General features: G+C 36.2%; 1 protein-coding gene across 1 annotated transcript in view; it reads left to right on the forward strand.

The window, feature by feature from the left end:
• LOC139690624 (uncharacterized) overlaps positions 1 to 7,697 on the forward strand; it is a 427,078-nt gene extending 419,381 nt beyond the window's left edge. The window contains exons 2-3 of the mRNA XM_071588109.1: positions 1,765 to 1,865; positions 4,203 to 7,697. Of these exons, the coding sequence (XP_071444210.1) occupies positions 1,765 to 1,865; positions 4,203 to 4,847 (746 nt within the window). The 3' untranslated portion in view covers positions 4,848 to 7,697. The remainder of the gene's footprint in view (positions 1 to 1,764; positions 1,866 to 4,202) is intronic.
• The last annotated feature ends 13,159 nt before the right edge of the window (positions 7,698 to 20,856 follow it).

Consider the following 20,856-nt stretch of genomic DNA (forward strand, 5'->3'; position numbering starts at 1 on the left):
ACGAAAATCAATAAAACATTGGAAAATTCTCTTTTATTTATTTTTTGACTAATCAGATGTATTGTAAATAAATCATTGATAAACTGAAAGAGTTTTTCATGTTGAAGACAAAACTTTTTATTTTTGAAAATGAGGCTTCAGCTTTAAGGATCTTAAATTTAATGCTGATGAGCATGAAGATGCGAAAAACACCGATGGTTATTGTGTGTCGGAGTTTAAAGAATCCATAAATTTTCCAATTAATATAAAGTATCGGTGTCTTTGAAAAACCAACTTGAGAAAGGTCTAGTGTATTGTGAAATTGCATCTCTAACAAAGTTGGCTTGATATTTTCCATTGATAGTTTCTTCCTGAATAATGGTTACACTATGTGTAAATAAGCGTGCATTAATTGAGTCGATGATTAATCGTATCATTTAATCCTCAATTAACAAAAAACTTGGCTTGAAGAATCAATACGCTACAAAAAAATAAGATAATACTTTTTATAAATTCGCTGGAAACTTCTGGAATTGGTTCAAATGATCAGCTTTCATACTTTATTATTTACTGTGGTGGTTGAAAATAAATGAATGTGTAAATCCCTATTTTAATGCATAAGAGTTCCATAGATGTTTAATGTAAATTACTGCGAATGAAATGGCCTAAATGAAATCTTTTAATGTATAACTTCCTACGAAATAAATATTTCATTAATGTCTTTGTTTTGTCATTTTTCCTCTTAATCGTAAAAATAGTTCTACATAAATACTAATCAGATATTGCAACAGGGATGTTTGACATCGCGTCTTTAAATGAATTATGAACAACTTGAACTATTATCATCTGTGATTAATAATAATTACTTTTTTTATAATGCTTCTCGTTTAGTTGAATTTTTCCTTTACGTCTTTTACCTTAAATGAGTGTTAATAGTATTGTTATTTCCGTATTTATCATCAATTAACAAGCGTAATTTATCATCAATTTTTTAATATAAATAGCACCAAAACCGAGTGCTAAAAATGTCTAAGCATCAATAGGAAATCATTAATGAGTTAAAATTATAGCATTTACAATGCGAAAGGCATGATCAGATCAGATGGCATGCATCGGGAATTTAAATCAACTCCGAAAAAATACTCTTGAAATTTGATGATATACGAGTTTAAAAGCTTTCAAATTGCTTAAATGCAACAGATTATTTTAATATTTGGGACTTTTATTAATTATACCTAACAAAAATAATTACTTGTCACGCCTCTCTTGGAAATTTTAATGGCCCCAATGGAATGAATGAGAATTAAATTTCACGCTTACCGAGGGCGGATTTAGGCAAACCCAACATGTATTTTGAAGTGCACGATAATAAATGGAAATGAAGCTCATTTAAGAGCTATACGGAATTAATAAATCTGGTGTTTTCTTCTTTATTTAAATTCCCTTTAACAAGAAAAATATTATAAAATAAAATGTTTAATTATAATGTTGGTTTGATACCACACCTTGGGTGTGAATTAATTTTATCATTGATACTACTAACAATGAGCCTAGTTTTTCTAGATAAAGGCGAATCAATTAATCGCCTTGTTTATATTTTCTAAAATATCAATTAGTAACATTAATGGTTAAATTTGAAAAACCTTAGGTTAAGTTGAAAATTTCAACTACGAGCATTACTTATGTAATGATTTGGTTTATTTTTGCTTAGCAGGAATAAATATTGGCCTAAACTAAATGAGTATATCATTGAGATGTAAAAATTACATTTTTATTATATTTCAGTTCCGATTGCCACTCTGGATCCTATTTCCAATAATGGCATCCGAAACATCCCGAAGAATTCTTGCCACGTGAATGGAGAAATTTTCGAAGATGGGGATCAGGTAAAATATATTTTACTATTTGATAGCATTAGTAAAATTTATAACTAATAAAGAAAAGGTAAAACATTTTTAACCTTAATAACATTTAGTCAAATTTATAATTTAAAATGTGTTTCTACAGTACCTTCTATTGAACCTCTTGCATTTGAAATTTCGTAGCGTATGGTAGAGCACAGCTTTTTTTAAATTTGAAAACTAATTCTAAATCAAAATTTTAAAATATTCTCAAAGTTAATTGTTTTCATCACTATTTCACGTATCTTGAACATTTTGATTAACCTGAATGTTATTCCTATATATCTATTTTCTCTGTTAATTTTCTCTAGCAGATACTTTCTGTTCCTATGTTTTAGTCAAATTCCAAACTTTTCAATTTATTTTATTATCTACATCAGTCTTGCCACAATAGATAATATTCCAAACTTTACGTAAGGATTAAATCAATCTGAATGCAGAAAATATCTCCAATTCACTTCTATAATAATCTAAGGTAACGTTTTTAGACATTCAAGAGACACGTTGATAATTAATTAATATTTTAAGAATTTTATCAAATAAGATTTTTATGACTTAGATGATATTTTTTGGCATTCAATTAAAGTTTCATCGATTTAAATGAATTTAATACCTATACATAAAAACTTAAATTTAGATTATTGAAATATGTACATATATGAGACGTATATCCCACCCCCTCTCTCGAATTCAGAGGCAACAGGAATTTTTCTATCTATATATTCTTCTAAGACTATGCTTGGCATAATTTGGAAAATATACGTTTTTTTATATAAATGTATAAATTGAAAAAAACTAAATATCCTGCTATCAATATTGTAATTTTATTTTATGATATTTTTCACACATGAATTATTCCTAACTTGATCCTTGGGTACTACATTACAGTAGACCTGGTGTTTTGGGTTTTCAGCAGCCTTCCGAAGGTTGATTCGGGTTTTTATAATAAACATGTTCAATAATTTGTTTTACTATGTTGATGTTGATATACCTATGGCAAAATTTATTTTCCTCTTTTGTTTTTTTTCACTTTTCTCTCCATTGTTTTAATCATGAATCTGTAAAATGTAGCCATCTATTTCGATAGCAATAGAGTATAAATAATGCCCTATATTCCACTTTCTTACCATTTGTCTTATATTTATCTGATTTTTTTAATTAAATACCTTAATGAAAAAACAGCACTTCAGGTCCACACTACTTCAAAAATCTTCTTTCTGACTCAAATTTCACCACGTAAGTACTTAAAAGTGTAGAGAAACCCCATAGTAATTAATCTAAAAAGGTCTTAAATACTTGAAATTAACTTTTTTATCATTTACCTAATACTGAATTTGAAAGATGATTTATGGTAAATTTTCTCTTTTTTCATCACAATCTCATTTAAATCAACTAATCTGTAGACTCCTTTACCCGTTTAACTGCCCTAACTATGTATTTCTGGCCAAAAGAATTCTACCAGGTGCATGGGTCATAAGCGTTTCTCATTAAATCAAATCCAACGAGTGATGTAAAAAAATTGATAACTTTTTATTAGATTCGGTAATTCAACCTAATTACTTTATGGTAAAACTCCCGATTCACTTTTGGTTAACCAGTCTAAGTACCCAACCTGAGCGACATGGTAGTAACAAATATTTTTTTGAATCCAGTTTTCTGCTTTTTTCTAAAGAATGTTATACTTATTTTCAGTGTTTTAAATAATAATTGGTACAATTTCCGAAGTTTGTAATACCGATCAAATTGAAAAATGCATACGCCCCTGACTATATGAGAAAAACTATCTACATATTGCCAAGGAAAAATACCTTTCTTAGGAGAATCGCATTCAAGTGTTTATTGGAGCGGCAAACAAAAATACGTATAACCCTGAAACACTAAAACCCCTATATTAAGAGGGACTGGGTCTCAAGACTCTCCAAAATTAAGGTGCTGTGAATATTTTTTAATTTATTCGTTCGTAGAGGGATGCTGCCCGAGTATCATAAGTGATATATTTAAAAAAGGCTATCTAATTCAATGTGAACCTCTGACCCGCTAAATTTTCTTTTCTAATCTGGAAGCACCTAGAAACAAATTAAAATATTCTTGAACAATTCCCTTTAAGTACTGCGGCATACTTCGTAGTACCAGGACAAAAAATCTTAACTCTCCTCTGTCTCCATTTACTTTTTGACGCATTATCTTAAATGGAGCGCCGAAAGGCACCATTGTCTTGAAATATTTACATATATTTACCAAGTGAAATAAGCTCTGGGACGACTAAATGGAAGCGGAAGTACTTCAATTCTCACCCCAAATCTCTAAATTCCTATGCCCTAGGTCATCATGACGAGAGCGGACCTAAACGGAGAGATGGACCCCTGCGAGTCTTGCCTATGTGTTCGAGGGGAGGTCTTCTGCTGGTGGGGGGGATGCCCACCACGGCACACGCTCCCACCGCCCACACCCCGGCCACTCTCCGGACACCCGAGTTCCATCTCCCCACCCTCCTCGACCAGCGCCCCCCCTGATGTGCCGGCCGGTGGTGGCTTCCCCGACCGCCCCACGCTATCGCCTCCACCGCTGCCGGGCGACGACCCCACCAGCGCGAAGAGCTCCTCGGTGGAGACTTCAACGCCCGAGTACCCAGAAGATGAGGAAGAGGAGGGAGGAGAGTCATCGGCCTTGGGCTTGGGCCACGAGGGTGTCAAATCCCAGGCAGAGAGCGGGAGGGAGGGTAAGGGCGACGTGGAGTCCTTTCTGGGACCCTTCACCACGAAACCCAATGCCGGAGGCTCTCAGGAAGGTGGGAAGCAAGTAGAGGATGACTTCGGCGCGGACATGGGTGTCGAAGGACTGGAAAAGAACCCCCCGGAAGGGATGAGTGAGTTAGCAGATACCGTCTCGGAGACGGGTGACCTCGAGAAGCAATCGAGGCAACAGCAGTCACCGAGTCTGGACATGTTCGACGTGGACGCGTTTTAAGTCTGGGCTCATGGGAAGAGAGGAGGTGTGGAAGCGAGAGGGGAAAGGGCGGGTGGGGCCAAGTGCTGCTGACTTTTCAAACGAAAACAAAAGAATCAATCGTGCGGTTTGGAGTTTGTCGCAAACTGTTGTCTACTACTACAAGTTCATATCGTATATTTGTGAGAACATGGGATACCTTGATGCCAATAGGGTAACGAAATTTATTCCTTCTTCATGTCCATCGAAATTTAATTGAAATGTTAGGTATCGGATGAGGTCCGAAAATTGTCTCAGCCGCTTCTAATCCTCTTTTTTCATCTCTCAAGACAATATTTCTGTCAAGAAAAAGCAAAACTTTGCTGAAAATTTCCAAGGGTGCACCTGCTTACAAATATTTGAAACAGTAATTTCATAAGTTAGGTGAAATTTCCCATTTATCATAATTCTTTTTCCGACAGCAAAAAAGAAACGATTTCTGGCTAGGTTCCCACGTTCACTTTCTCATATCAATTTTTGTGCATGTATTGTGCGGACAAATAACTTCAATATTGTTACAATTTAAATAGTAGGGGGATAGGATTGGGTAATAATACTAGGTCATCAGGTGAAATTCCCTACGTTCAAGTTATATATTTTGTTATTAAAATTTTATTTATCCATTGCCATAATATTCTAATGCAAAATGCCACACTAAATAAGAATTAAAAGTGAAATATTCCTTGATACCTTTCTTGGTCACATGGTGGCCAGCTAAAAATCTTTTAATTAAAATCTGCGATTTTTTAATACCTATCCAAATTCCTTCAACTCTTTTGCTACTTATAATGCTTTTCAACTTTATTAAGGGTCATATTGGCTCTTAAATTACTTTCATTAAGTTATTCATCACATTTATGGATGTGGCATTTAAATTGATGAATAAATATCTGAAATGTGTTTATTTACAGGCATCAAAGAAGATTAAATAATGTATGCATTATTTGTGAAATGAATATATCATGGAATTTGTGATCAATCAAATGAATATTGATTTACCGACAATTCATTTTCTGTACTGTTGCAGGAGTCGTAATTGTAATCTATTAAACTTATTTTCTCGTACTTTTTATGTACTTTCCTGAGGAATTATCATATTTAAACCTGATTGTTTATTAGTCAATCTCAACACCTACTAAAATTTGTTATTTCACTGAGAAAAGATCGTTAATTTTAAATATACAAGTGATATATTACAGAGAGTGATAATTATTTTTATCTTAGTTTATAGGAAATGAATGTAAGAATTACATGCTTAAAGGTGACTCTAATTTTCATTCGGCATTCTCAGTGATTCGAAAACCATAACTATTAGTGTCAACTTATATTTTCCATATGTAAACTTAGGTATCATAAACGTAAAATATTTTGGAAATGTGCTTTTATTCTTCACTTGTATATTTTAGGTACATAAAAGTATGGTTACTGGTGTGATCATCTAAACGGACCTAAGAACTCCTGCTTTAAAATTTTCAGAATCGTAGCCAAGGAACATCCTTTGCAATACTCTAGTGGTGAATGATGGTATTTTGGTTCAAAGGAGGATGATTTTGTTTTTTTCAAATGTAATGAACTAATTCCATTAATATTTCAATTTAAAAATCAATATTTTTTACCTATCATTATCTAATTTTGTTTTATGCAGGTAAATATCCTCAATAAAAATTTTAAGGTATCCAATAGGGTCTTCAGTGAATTCAAATCACTTAATTATTATGATGTATGTTTATATTTATATCATTCAATCTTCCTAATTACATTACTGGATGCCAATCTGTAGTTAAATTCATAACGTGCTAATGTCATTGGCCAATATATTTGCATTTTGTTTTGGTGTTAATTCACGGATTTGTGTACTTGACATTATATTTGCGTATTTGAAAGTAAATAAAAATTATTTTAAGTGAAATTGAGTAATTAAACTTTGTTTGAAGATTTTTTTAAAGCCATTATTGTAATGATGACGGCAAACTATCAAACAGCTAGGTTACTTGCATTTAAAAATATAAGAAATCTAGATAATGACGTAAATATATGCACTGAACACTCTCTTTGTAATAAAATAGCGACGGAGCTATATTTCATGCATGTGGAGTCGCATATACTTGTGGTACCTTTCCCATCACTTAATGTGATTTCACGCGACATTTTAATAATTATTTTTAATTAATTACGTGAAAACGATATATCGAATTTCATTTTATTTTTAAAAAATACATATTTATTTCCTTCAAAAAAAATTGTTTTGCCTACTAGTCAAAATTATATTAAAATATCTTTTGTGATAATTGATACCCCTGAATAATTCTGGGGGTCTCAGTAATCTTATTCAATTAATCATTTCCTTAAAGGTATGGTACCGACCATGGATAATAAATGCATTTTTTCAGGGTCATTTCAGTATGATATTAATGTCACAAGTAAATTTATTTGAATTCTAAAAGTTAATTGTGACTATGCTGATAATGCAGTCTATGTTGCTAATATAATGAATGCAGTAGTAATGTAACCAAGTGTAATAGTTAATTTTATTGTATACAGTTTTACATGTAAAACCTAATGCATACATAATAATGTTGATAATATGTAACTTTGGCAAATATGGGTGATTTTTACTGTAAACCAACCTAGTAAACATCATTTAGAATACCTGAAATAAGATGGCGTATTTGTAGGCTACTTTTAATATGCTGTAGATGAATAAAGGTTTGATTCTGGTCTGTTGTCTTCCAGATAACTGTTATTTTTTGTGTAATTTATCACCTGTAAATCACCCTGAGTGTGAAAATAGATAGAGGAACAAATTTACTGGTAATAAATATAATTAAATGTCAATAATCTACCTTATTAATTACCCTATTGTCGCTTCTTCAACCCAATAGAAGTGGAACATGTGTTTCATTAAGATGCTAAAAATGCACCCATGCTCGTAATAAGTATTGCCTTAGATGTTTTTCCGAATTAATTCTCTAACTAGAGGGAAAAGTTGGATTTTGAATTTGTGTACCTATCGATAGGACCTCTTGCCCTGTTCAGGAACACTTCTGTCTAGAACATTTCCAACCACCTCAACTAGAGCCACCATTTCTTTGCTTCTTTCGTACACTTGAGGGGATAAGAATATCAGCAGTCTCATGAGCAAGCATACCCATGCGAGATAGCCTGTCGCCCGATGAGCATCTATTTGCTTTAGCTTTGGGATCGCTTTCATGATTCCCTTGATAGTCCTGAATATTATAGTTCTGATTGTGTCTTGATAATTATGCTTACCCCTAGGTATTTAATTTCAGTGGTGGCTATTAGAGTCGATTTCTTTACATTTACTGTGATTCCTAAGTCTTTGTTCAATAAATCTACTATCTAAAACTAAACATTTTATTCTGCCGGTCCTCAAACAGACGGAGCCCAGGAACAGAATCGGAGGCCTGCAATGTGTGTACGAAACGTCAATGTTCATCAACCCTGAAGTTTACAATTCGGCGCACAGTTCGCTGTGTTCTTCATCGATCCACGTACCGAGTAATTCGCCGTTTAGAATTTACTTTACATCAATTAATCCACCTGTGGATCGGTCTGCTGGAATCAAGCACTACGGAGTGTGAAATCCATGCGTTTAGAAAGGAGTCCCGGTTCCTTTTGCTAGCCCTCCTATGGGTTCTCATTAGCTCTAGTACCCAAGAAATCACATAGCTTAGATTTTTTTGGAAGCTTTGTTTAAGATCTCCCTTAGACATGAACCTGAACCTTCTGGTCTGCCAAAATTGGTCGACATTAGGCCACCTCAGTCTTATTTTAAGCCGTTGCCGTACAGTTCTTCAAACAGCCGGTGTAAACATCCCATTGATACTATCAAGAGCTACTAAAACTTAATGCAAATCTAAATTCTTTGAAATTACAGGGATATTGCGTCTGAAAAAGAATAGAACAATGTTGGAGAATCGTTTTAATTGTCCTAGGATAATATGAACATTTTCAGACCATTTTACTCAAGTAAACATTCGAGGATTTACAATATCTTTTAAATGACGAATTATTATATTTCGACGATCAAGTAGGTTCAGTCACGCAGGTTAATACTATCTGCCTTGACGTTTAATTCTTTCTCGATTCTCGATCTTGAATTTTTTCTGATATTTATATCTTATAAATGAATATGTAGACAGTAAACCGAATCTTATATTAGTAACTTTGTTAAATATTGTATTCATTCGTGGGAAAACAGCTTTAATTTTTTGAAAATGCAGACTGCCATTCAATCTGTCTAGCATACATGAATATCTTTATATATGAACATGTAAGTGAAATGTTGGAACAAGCTAAAAAAGAGTATCTTTATGAATAACTGATCGTAGCACTTTTCCACTTGATAAAAATATTTTTATTTACGACCGGGTTTCGATGTATTTCGATGTATTATTTTCGATGTAAAATATTTTTATCAAGTGGAAAAGTGCTACGATCAGTTATTCATTATGTTCGACTTCCACCACATCACGCCTGAAGCTACTCAATTTAAGAGTATCTTTAGTCTCATTTTTCAGGGAAGGGTGAGGAAAATACAAGAGTGGTTTTGTTTTTCAATTAATAAATCTCAATAAGAATATGTTAAAAGGGTATTTGATCGAGAGCTATTAACGTAAGGTCATCCATAATTCTCATTCCTGACCAGCTTCGGGATCATATCATTCTACGCTTCATTTTAAACCTTCACCAATCTGTCTTTTTCTCACGTATTTACTTAGTCATCAGACATCATCAGTTTTGTGAATTTTCCTTTCATCAACGAAATACTCCCAACTGATTTTCTTGTAGGTACCCTATCTATCTTTTAAAAAATCTCACCATGTAGCTTAATTTTTCCACCCCTGTTTAATTAAATCCCCCAATATTGATGTTCAACTTAGCTTCTCTGCCTAGAGAGAATCTCGTTACCTTTGTTTCCATTTTATTTATTATGAGCCCAAATTTCAAAAACGCTATCTTAAATACTCACTATCTACAATCACTATAATCCTGTGATTGAATAACTAAAGCTGATCTTCAGCCAATCTGACTGATCTAATCAGCCACCGGGTGAAATTAATTCCCACGTCAGACCTTTGCCGCTTCCACTGTATATAAGTTAAAAACGTATACACTGTGGAAGCTTTAACTGATTGCCTTAAGTCCCGTCTTTAATGCTACCACCTCAATCTACCATCCGTTATCCTTATTTGTTTCGTCTGAGTCATATACAAGTAATAGTATCTAGTAGCCTATTCGTCCTTTATATATCTATAATCTACCCAATCAAACGTCTTTCCGAGATTCACGAAGTTAACGTAGTCATTTTACTATGTTTTGATTTTCTTTTTATAAAAATGTATTGCTGCTTACATTAATTCAAATATTATATTTTTAGCTATTTTTCCAAATGGTATCTGTTACGTTATCAGCATCAATCAAGATTCTCTCATAAATAGATTAATAATGTATACTTACAAATATAAAATACTTTAAAATTGAATTGTGCTTGTTGAACTGTTTATATTTTTTTTCGCTTTTTAGGATTTTAATGGCAAAACGTTTTGCTATTTTCATTCCCATTCAGGATGTCATAGAATGCCTTTCTACGCACCCTGGATTTAGTCAACCATGAATTAATAGATGGTTTTTGTATTGCTCCTAATAATCATCTGAATAAAGTCGTGGTATTATCAATTTAATTTTCTTTAAATAAATATGATCTAATTATTAACAGTATCAAGCCACAATCAAACCAACAAAAGAGTAAAATTTTCATTATTTTACTTTTTCACAAGCATCATCCATGGCTTAAAATTCTCCTGCAAGATCGGATCTAGTATCAACTTTTGAGAGCAGTATTCTTTCATGAAAGAGAAAGGTTGAAAAGTCTTCTAAAACTAAGAGTATCCTGAATAGTTTATTGTTTTCTTCTCCAGCACTTGTCATTAAAGACATCATGAACGTCAACGGCCAAATGAGAAGGCAAATGTAATCAAAGAAAAAAAGCAGAGAGGGAACGCGCCATCAATATTTGTCCCACTTGATATCGAACGCTTGAAATTTATTCTTAACGATTAAAAAAATAACGCCTTAAGCCTACGATTATTTTACTCAAACAGGGATGGGACTTCGAATTCTTGGAGAATAGTATTTTTAATAAGAACCTGATCCGTTTGTCATAAATCACTGTTTTCTGCTATTCTGCCCCGGTCGGATATATTTCACTAACTCGTGAAGTAAAAATTTCCGAAGAAGGGAGTAGACGATTAATTGGTACTCGTCACTTCTTTAGTAACTATTGGTCACATCACATATATCTGCGATCACCTTAAACGAATGACACTCCCGTGATACTTTCCAAGAGATAAAATTCAGCAAGTGTAGGTACATCATAAGTATAAGTATGCGTGCATCAAGGATATAGTTAATCTCTCTATTACAAACGATATCTCAAGTCATCACAGGCTGACGTAACACCGCTGATATGAACGCAAACAGCACCGCTGAAAAGCTGAGGTATGAATGCAAAAAGTATGATGAAATGTACAAGCCCAGGAAAAGTGTAATTTGCAGAACTTTTTACTTCCAAATATCTGTGACAAATGTCTCTATCTCCAGAGTAAAGAATTCGCGATACTAAAATTCACATTTTTTCCGTTTTATATTCAAAATGCGTCGTTTATCAGTAGATATCTAATATTTCACATTAGCCGGAAAGGAAATGAAGGCACAGTGCGTCAAATGGCATTGATGACCAATTGACGTTGTCCCGATCTCTCAACATTTATATTCCAGTTTGTCGAATAAATTGATTTGCAATAAAATAAATTGGAATTCACGTATTGATAAAAAATGTTTTCGGTTGTTATGCATGCATAAAACGCCTTGAATATAAATTCGATAAAACACCGTCATCCTAGGCAGAATTGCTGTTTACATATTAATGTTTTTTCGTACTCGTATTGAATATATAAATGATCTGAAGTCGCAAACGCAAATACTCTAAAACTACGAAAAAAATAGTTTTCACTTAAATGTGGGTGGAAAAACAACTATACAACTTCGCAAGTTTTGGTTTTGCAAAATTTGAATTGGACATGAAAGAAAAACTTCGCTAGCATTGAACCAGCTGGAAAATCTCTCCATAACCTTGTTAGTCAGTTACAGAATAACGAAAATAAATTCGAATTGTAACGAATAGCTCCAACTGCTGTGGATATTGCCTTCCAGCTATTTTTCCACAAAGCTGTAGGCATACGCATGCTTCATACCAAGTCCACTGATTGCAACGTTAGCACAATATACACCATCATTTATCGGTTCAACTATCTGACGGTCTAAAGGGTTAAATTATCCCTGATTCCTAGAAGAGCATCCCAGAGAATACTTGAGACATTATCGATTAAGCTGCATATTGCTGAGGCAGGAGGATTGTAAAAATGTGTCACACAAACTGGACGCTGTTTTAACCCCATACCAATTATGAGGGTACTCCCAAAAATAAGGGCTCCAGAGCTCCGGGACCACAGGGAAACTGTTCCTGCGGCTGTTTCTTTTGCTTCCCACACTCCTAAAAAAAGTTATCGCTCAACCCGCAAAGCCAAGTCGGTCTTGGCTCGGCAACTGTTAGTAACGGATCTCCCGCTTGCAGTTACTGCCAGGTGAAATATTCGCACTTTTTTTCGGTTTTTTAACGGAGAAGGAGTTAAAACCTATCTAAATCATTGCCAATAAGCGGAAGTGTATGGATGTCAAAAAAGTCCGCAAGTGGTGTAGGGAGTTTACAGCACACCGCAGTGAAATTCATGACGAAGAAATAAGTGGGCTTACTTCCGACGAGACAGTCGCTAATGTAGAAAAATTCATGCGTGAAGATCTGAGGATCACTCTCGATTATCTCTGTATCTCTGTTGCCGTCAGGTGTAACCATCACTGCGGAGGTTGTTTTTCTGAAACCTTTGTTTGCTTATCATGTGGCTAGGTTTACTGCTCAGTTGGAGCATCGGGAGGTGCGAGGACAACTTTTTAGGTTCGATTATTGCGAGTGATAAAACATGGTTGTTCCGTTTCACACCCAAGGCCAAACAGCAATCACGTGAGTGGCGGCATTCCTCTTCGTCCAAGCCGCCAAGAACAGTCTGCCGGTAAATTCATGACAATTGTGTTTTGGGATTGAAACGGGGTACTTTTGGTCAACTCCATCGACTTTTGCAACCACATAAACGCTGACAGACATTGAGAGACGCTTAAACAGCTCAGATGGGCGATTCAGGACCGAAGAAGATGAATGTTGAGTTAGAGCGTATGTCTTCTCGACGACAACGCTCGCCGCCACGTCGTCCGCCAAACCGTCGCTCTTCTACAACAGTTTGGTTTGGACATCATCCCTCACCCACTATATAATCCGGTTTTGGTACCCAGTGACTACCGCTTGTTTTCTGAGTTGAAAGAACATTTAGTCGAAAGGCGCTTTAGTGTCGATCACGAGGTGAAAGATGAGGTACAACAACGCTTCCTCAACGGCATGACAGCGAACTGACTGACAATTGTGACTTGGGCACACAAACACTATCCCAGCGCCAACATTATGCATCAAAATAAGTAGCAGCCGTGAAGAAAATAGAAAAATTATTGATTTTTAAAATTATGTATTAATGCATTATCAGAGTCATCTATGAATCCAGTCCCTCTTGTTCTCACGCTGTCATACAAGCATGTTTAGTTAAATGGCCAAGATATCAAAATAATGGATTCCAAGCCCTACAATTTCTGACAGATATTAATTCTGTCGTATACTCTTGTAAAATTCATATATTCTGGAAACCCATGATTCGAACACTTCAGATCCGCCCCCCAGGAGGTAAGTATGCAATTCACTCAGCAATCACTTTGAATCTTCTGGTTCCGAGGTCGGAATCTTACTTACAAGATGTATCCTTTCCATGGATTCCCAATATGCCACGACATTACAGTCAGTGAAAGTTTGGCCAATTTCATAAAAGATATTCAGTTTCCTCTTTGGAGTGAAAGCGGGACCATAATTCCAGAGCTAATTCCACATTTAGATTAATAGTGTTTTAAAATCATTATTTTCATACGCATTCCACGATTATGCTTCATTTTATTCCTCAATAATTGCCATGTTTACTATCGTTCTTCACTATTAAACACATCTGTGTAAAAGATCCGCAACAGTGATCTAGATTTTCTCCTTTGGTTTTTCCAAGGATTGTTTAAGGTAATTTTTAAAAAAATGTGATTTCATTCGATTCAGCATTTGGTAAGATAACTCGTACTGTCCTGTGACATAAATTGCTGTCAATTAAATGATGTCAAATTGGCTAAAAGGTAATAGGTTAAAGTTGACTTTAACCTCTTGGACTGTGGCGCATTGCGCATGATTACGAATGCCTGTGAAATTGATTGTACGGCATTTCGTTTCAACATATTGTTCCTTAAAAGCTCCCCAAATCTCGAATTATCTGTCCCAAAAAATATGTAGAATAAATCCTCGAAAAACTGTATTGCTTAAAAATGTAAAAGTTGCTAAAATTATTCAAAATAGCACCCTATTGCATCGACGCACCGATGAGAGCTTCTCTGTCAGTCGCGCTACGCTTTATAGAAGGCGTCGACGGGAACCTCGTTTAGGCACTTCGTCACGACCTCTTGGACGATATTTATTCTATCGTATAATAGGCATATGCCCGTAATAAATATTATTTTAATTATTTCATCTTACGTTTTTACATAACAGCTTTATCATAGATGCTCTTTTACCTAATCGAAAACCAATATAGGTGACGTGAGCAACAGAGTTTATTTATTACCTAAATTAAATTCGGAGAATAAAAGATGTTAAGCGTTTCAGGAAAAATTTTTCAACTCCATCAATACAATATGAAGTACGGCATGCATGAAGTTGATTTTTTAAATGCGGGCATATATTCGCCGGCTCAAATAAGAGAAAGAATTGACAATTAATAGCACTCATATGAAAATAATGTCATACCGTTTAAAATTATCGTCATAACGAAATTAGGGACTAAAGTAAAAATAATCTAACCGGTTTAGCGTGTGCACAGAAAGTAATTATAATTAAATAAATATAATCATGCATCAAGGTATGAATAGAGAAAGAATTGCAATGAATACTTACGGATTTTTTGCATCACCCAAAAAGTTGTTTCCCATTGACCTAAGAGACAATTTTTATCCTCATTTAATATCTCCTTACAGGCAGGCCTTATTGCCATAAATATTAGGTAGTCCAGTAATGATCCACTTAACTTCAACTGCTTATGTAGTGAAATGAAATGAAATAGCTGACTTTGTGATTCCACACACTTTGTGGAATTACAAAAGTGTGTGGAATTACAAAGTCAATTATTGCATTTTAATATGTTTTGCAAATTGCATAAATTTACGCCGGAGACAGCAAATTGCTCATGTAGTCATTTCTCTAATGAACCTTTTGAGCTGATTAATTATAAAGTATAATTACTGGATGTCGTATATTTATCATAGATACTCTTAGTTACTTATGATTCAACCGCATTGTTTGTTAAATGAAAAAAATCATTAAAAGACTCATCAATGTCAAAAGATGGTTTGAAAAATTCCAAATGCATGAACTAAGAAAGGTATTTAGTATATAGTCATTGAATTTCTTTGTATTGTATGATTTTTATAATTTTTAGATGGGGTTATAAAATAAAAAAAGATATTAACATGCCACCAGAATGCCGTAAAATTGTGAACGTACCATGGTTTCAGATTAGCTGCTGATTCATACCTGCAATCTGTAGGGTCGTGGAGTTAGACCGCTGTTAGTGATGGAGTCGATTTTGGGGAAGTCGCCGGGCGATGAGAGGTGAAGAGTTACAGTGGGAGTTGCGTGACCTATTGCCTACCTTTTACCCTTAATCTAATGCCTAATGAACACCTTAATCGACCGCCAAGTAGTGCATGATCCAAATGAGTTATCACGACGAATACTGCCTCTTTTTTCATTTTTTTTAAATTTGAATGAAAAGTGATGGTTCTAACTTAAAGCCGTAGTGATATAAGAATATATGTATCAATTTAATAATTTAAAAAGGCCATTTTTTTCTTAAACCTTTGTGCATTGAAGGATAACCCCATGCTTCCTAAAATGTAAGGCAGTTTACCAAACCCATCCCCAGCCCACGATGAGTATCAGGCCGAAGTGTTAAAAATGTGAAGATATTTCTTGTTATTTTGTTAAATTAGTTTGTTATCTTTTGCCACCATGGATGGTTGAGCCCTCACACACCCAGCCTAAGCGACCATTTCAACCCTTACAGCGAACTTAGCCCAGGAACGCAATTAGGCCATTTAATTGATTTTACGCGCTCAGTCAATGCCATAGAACCATCAGGGAGTACTGCGGCCTCCCAGACGTCGGCGCCACCTGCCGCTGTAGCTGTTCGGATTCATTAAATTCCGAATTTTAATGGGAAAGATGGAACTGGAATGGAGGAATTACTCGACTGCTTGCGGATTACCGATCACCTGAGTGTGTGGAATGAGGCGCAACCCTTAGGAGTCGCGCGCCTCTGGTTTAATGGAACCGCCTCCATCTTTTCTCGTCTAACATTAAGAAACGATTCGGCCCGAAAGTCTCTCCAATAATGCCAGAAAAAGTGTTTATTATGTGTGTTCAAAATTCATTGGAGGGCGCAGCGGAATTCCTTACTCGATTGCTAAATATTGACCGTAGACTACGCGAATTGTGGAGTGAACTCGACTCAGATGATTTCCAGAAAAGTAATAGAAGACAGACATCTAGCACAGTCTCTTGTCGCAGTGAGAGATGAAATCGGCAGAGGTGTGTTGGTTCACAAAACCAAAGAGTATTATTGAAGCGGAAGGAAACTGTTGAGGAAGCGAGCGTCAGAAATGATGCTGTCTATAAACAATTCCACTTTTCACATTTCATTTCGAGGCAATATTCCTTCAGAGGCCGCCGCTGGAAAGACAAATTTTCGATATGAACGAACTGTATTTTACCCAAAGATTCCATATGGTACCCGGAAAGACTGCGCAACTCTTCGAAGGAGCACCATTTCCCCGTAACAAAAAAAAAGCATCGAAAGTAAAACATTCTCCGCGTGCGTGATTTCATTGCGATAAAGCTAAGCATATAGTGCAGAAATGTAGGGGTAGGAAGAGGGAAAGTAAGCATTAATGCTATTAGTGATGAGATAGAAATCACACCACCAAAGACTGTCCTCTCATGCTTTGAGGCTTGCGTTGCAACAGCAGCCGTCTTCCTATTCTTCTCCCCACGCAAGGGGAGACGTCACAACCCCGACCCACCAATCGGGGACGAAGTAATTCTGGAGGTATCCCTAAAGGACGGATGGATAGTTTCAACCAGCGTACTAATCAAAAATTATCTGTTCTTGGTGGACACAGATGAGGCCGTCACTTTTGTGTTCGAGTGAGAGTTTGAGGTGTCTCGGACCATCCAACCCTTGTCCATTCTTGGACAGAGTTTGCTACAATTCCTTATTGATGGAAAACATTGTAAAAACATCGATGGGAAAACATTGATCGCAAAACATAATTCGAATATTATTGGGGAACTGTGACGAAAAGGTTCAAGAGAAACGTTATCTTTTGCAAGTTAGGCCTCATTTAGAATATGCTGCTAGTATATGGGATCCTCATGAAGCTGGATTAATTGCCAAATTACATCGCGTGAACATAAGAGGAGCAAGATTTGTAAAATATTGTTATGACAAACTTAGTATCGCATCAAAATTATTAGAGGATCTAGGCTGGGAATCACTCACGGAGTGAAGGTAAAATTACATTTGCAATCTCTTGTATAAATTGGCAGGGTATCTCTTCAGCAGTGATATTGAACATGAATTATAAGCTCCTCGTACTACGGTAGAAGAGATCATGATGAGAAAACTAGAGAGTATAAGTGTATAACAGATAGATTTAAGATGTTATTTTTCCCTCGAACGACTAGTGATCAGAATAACGTTTTCCGACCGCGCTGGGAGGAAAATCACATTGTGTCAAAAATAGTCTGGGAGGCAATCACCCCCTGCCGCACACCCTAGCGGTGGCTTGAAGGGTAGCATGTGTGTATGTGAGTATGTAAAATAGTGCCCAAATGACGCAATGCTATTGGGTCTGGGTAATATGAATTATGACGATATTCAAAGCATTGATTTAATCGTTTGTCATTGGACAACTCAATCATTCGATGAGAGAAAAATGAGGATGGTTGCGGGCCACGAAACACACTTTCAATCCTGTAAGGAGCCGCCTTCTATCAAGGGCGTATCACCTTAATCCCCTTGAGAAAGAAACTATCCAATGTAGAGGGTCTAGGATACACACAAATCCAGTGTAGAGGGTATATGCTGGCAGGTTACATCTAACGACTTAATTTCAAATGACGACATTGGATCTCTGCGCCATGAGGCCGGTACGAATAGGCATATAATATCGGAGAAAGGAACGACATCTAGTTACTCCTTGATTGAAGGGGAATAAAATAAAAGCAAAAGGAAATAATAAAGTATGACTCAATATCATGTGATGATGGTAACGGAGATGAACAGTCTGAAGATAGTGTTCCGCGGAGCGTACTAGATCTCATTGAGTTAACGTAGGTCGCGGACACGTGGCCGTCCAATGTAAATATCGTAAGTACGGCGCCGATAGTAATGTTACCGATTTTCGTGAGACAACCGTCGACTTTTGGTGTGTGGTGGGAAGTCTGGCGAATATTTTGGTTACACGTCAAATACCGACTCCTTCGATCATGGTTTCTCTTCCCGTTTCGTCCCGTAGCTTTATGCTATATGAGTTGATATGAGTATTCACGCTTTCACTTGTAATAACAAAAGTTAGTAGTGGAATAAATAACTGCAAGGGAAGACTTGCAAGTGGAAAAGGAGAATCATATGACAATCTTGCTGAGGATAGCATCAGGGACACCTCATATATCCTCTCTCTACTAATTTACTGTAAGAGTAACACCGAGAAAACATCAACGCTAGGTTTACTGTGTAGGTCGAGCGATTCACGATGACTCACCACATCCTGTCATTCGGGTTGGTGTAAGAAGACGACAAATCCTGCCTGGCAACACACTCTAGTGAAGAATTAATCTTGTTAGAGGGTTTCAGGGAAGCCCAAGATGATTGACCCGATCGAAGAGCTGATTCGCTAATTCGAAGATATATTTAATCATAGTGACGTCGGTTTGGGTTGCACCACTCTCCCGAAACAGTATTGATGAAGACAATCCAAAACCTCTCAAAACAGAGTCATACTACGTACCATATTCCCAAAGGTCCACTTTGAACGAATCCTAACAGAACATGTTACATCAATGTGTCAAAGCAATATTCACTTGCCCGTGGTCAACGTCCATTAATCTAGAAAAATAAAACGATGGACGGTGGTCAAGTGAAATACCAGACATATTTAGGTTATCCCGGCCTGAACTGTGTCAAAAAAGGAAGTCTATTAGAGCCACAATATGGGTGAAATATTCGATCAGTTAGGAAGGAGGTACACCATTCTTCCTCGCCATGGCGTTGGAGAGTGGCCTTTGGCAAGTAGAAATGGATAAAGACAGTTGGGCATACTTCAGCTTATCCGATTGTCATTTTATATGCAATAGAATGAGTTTTGGTTTAGCTACCCAGTTTGTTTTATCGTCGTCAGCATTTATGAGGCTGATGACAACTGTTCTCGAAGGAATTGTCAGTGAAGGCAGTGTATTTTATTTAAATGGCGTACTGAGATATTTTACAACCTGAAAAACACATGTAATCGGTTTTGGAGAAATTTTTGAAGGACTCAGGACGGCGAACTAAATGTTGAACCCAAACAAACTAAGCTATTCCAGAGGTGCGTCTATTTTCTGGGACAATCAACTTGGGTAGCAGTTTTAGTAGTTATTATAGGAGGAGACCGACAGCTGAGGTAATTTGCGTCATTAGAGATGAATGGAAATTGAGGAAGGATGGAGAGAAACCGGCGTCGGCATTAGCCTACTTTTATCGAAAGGTGCCAAGGGATCCGTACTTCCCATCCGACGGACTCTCCACATAGCACCCCAAGTAGGGATCGGGATATCACCGAAAAATCCGGCCACCACCGGGATTCGAAGCCGGGCCCTTGGTGTGGGAAGGCAGAACGTTAGCCGCCGCACCTTTCCTATCTCCATTTAATTTCGGCTATTGGCTTGCAGCTAGAGAAGGATAAAGCAGAGGCAATAAAAAATTTCCAAAGCCAAGAGATATGAAGCAATTGAAGTTTTTTTGGGTTTTGTGGGCTTCTACCGCAATTTTTTTTCCTAACTTTGAAGATGTTTCGAGTTCACTCACAAAATTAATTAATAAAAATGTGAGGTAAATTTAGGAATAAAATCAACAGTAATTATTTTAAACCTAGATATTATGCTTCTTATCATCCCACGTTCTGCAGTTCATAGAATTTTTTTCGCCATTAATTTTATCAACAAACGCTCCCTCGTGTGCCTTCACACAGAAGTAACCAGTAGCACACGCTAGTAAATAGTTACATAATACGCAAAGTTTCCATTCTGGAAACCGAATTAGACGGCTTAACTGTGACAGAAATGACCAAACAAGTTCCGAGTTTACCTATTAGGGCGTCATTTCTCATTCCGCACTGATCATAAACCTTTTCTGTGACTCCTCGCCCCAAAAGAACCGAAGCTTAGGCTCCTAAAATAGATCATAGAATCAAGTGAATAATCATTCCTTATTTAATACTGGTGAGGCAAGGAACCCCCACTCGTGGATTCCCTCTCTCGAGTAACTTCTATCCATGTTGCAGCTGCACAGACGGACACGAAATATGAACAATCTTGGAATAAAAGGCGTCGCCGCTAAGGAGTTTCTCACTAAACGGACGGGTCACGAAGACAACAAGCGGCAATAGTAAGTTCCTCAGTAAAAAT

This window comes from Hetaerina americana, unplaced genomic scaffold (assembly GCF_022747635.1).
Source record: "Hetaerina americana unplaced genomic scaffold, ioHetAmer1.1.p SCAF_3, whole genome shotgun sequence".
Lineage (NCBI taxonomy): Eukaryota > Metazoa > Arthropoda > Insecta > Odonata > Calopterygidae > Hetaerina > Hetaerina americana.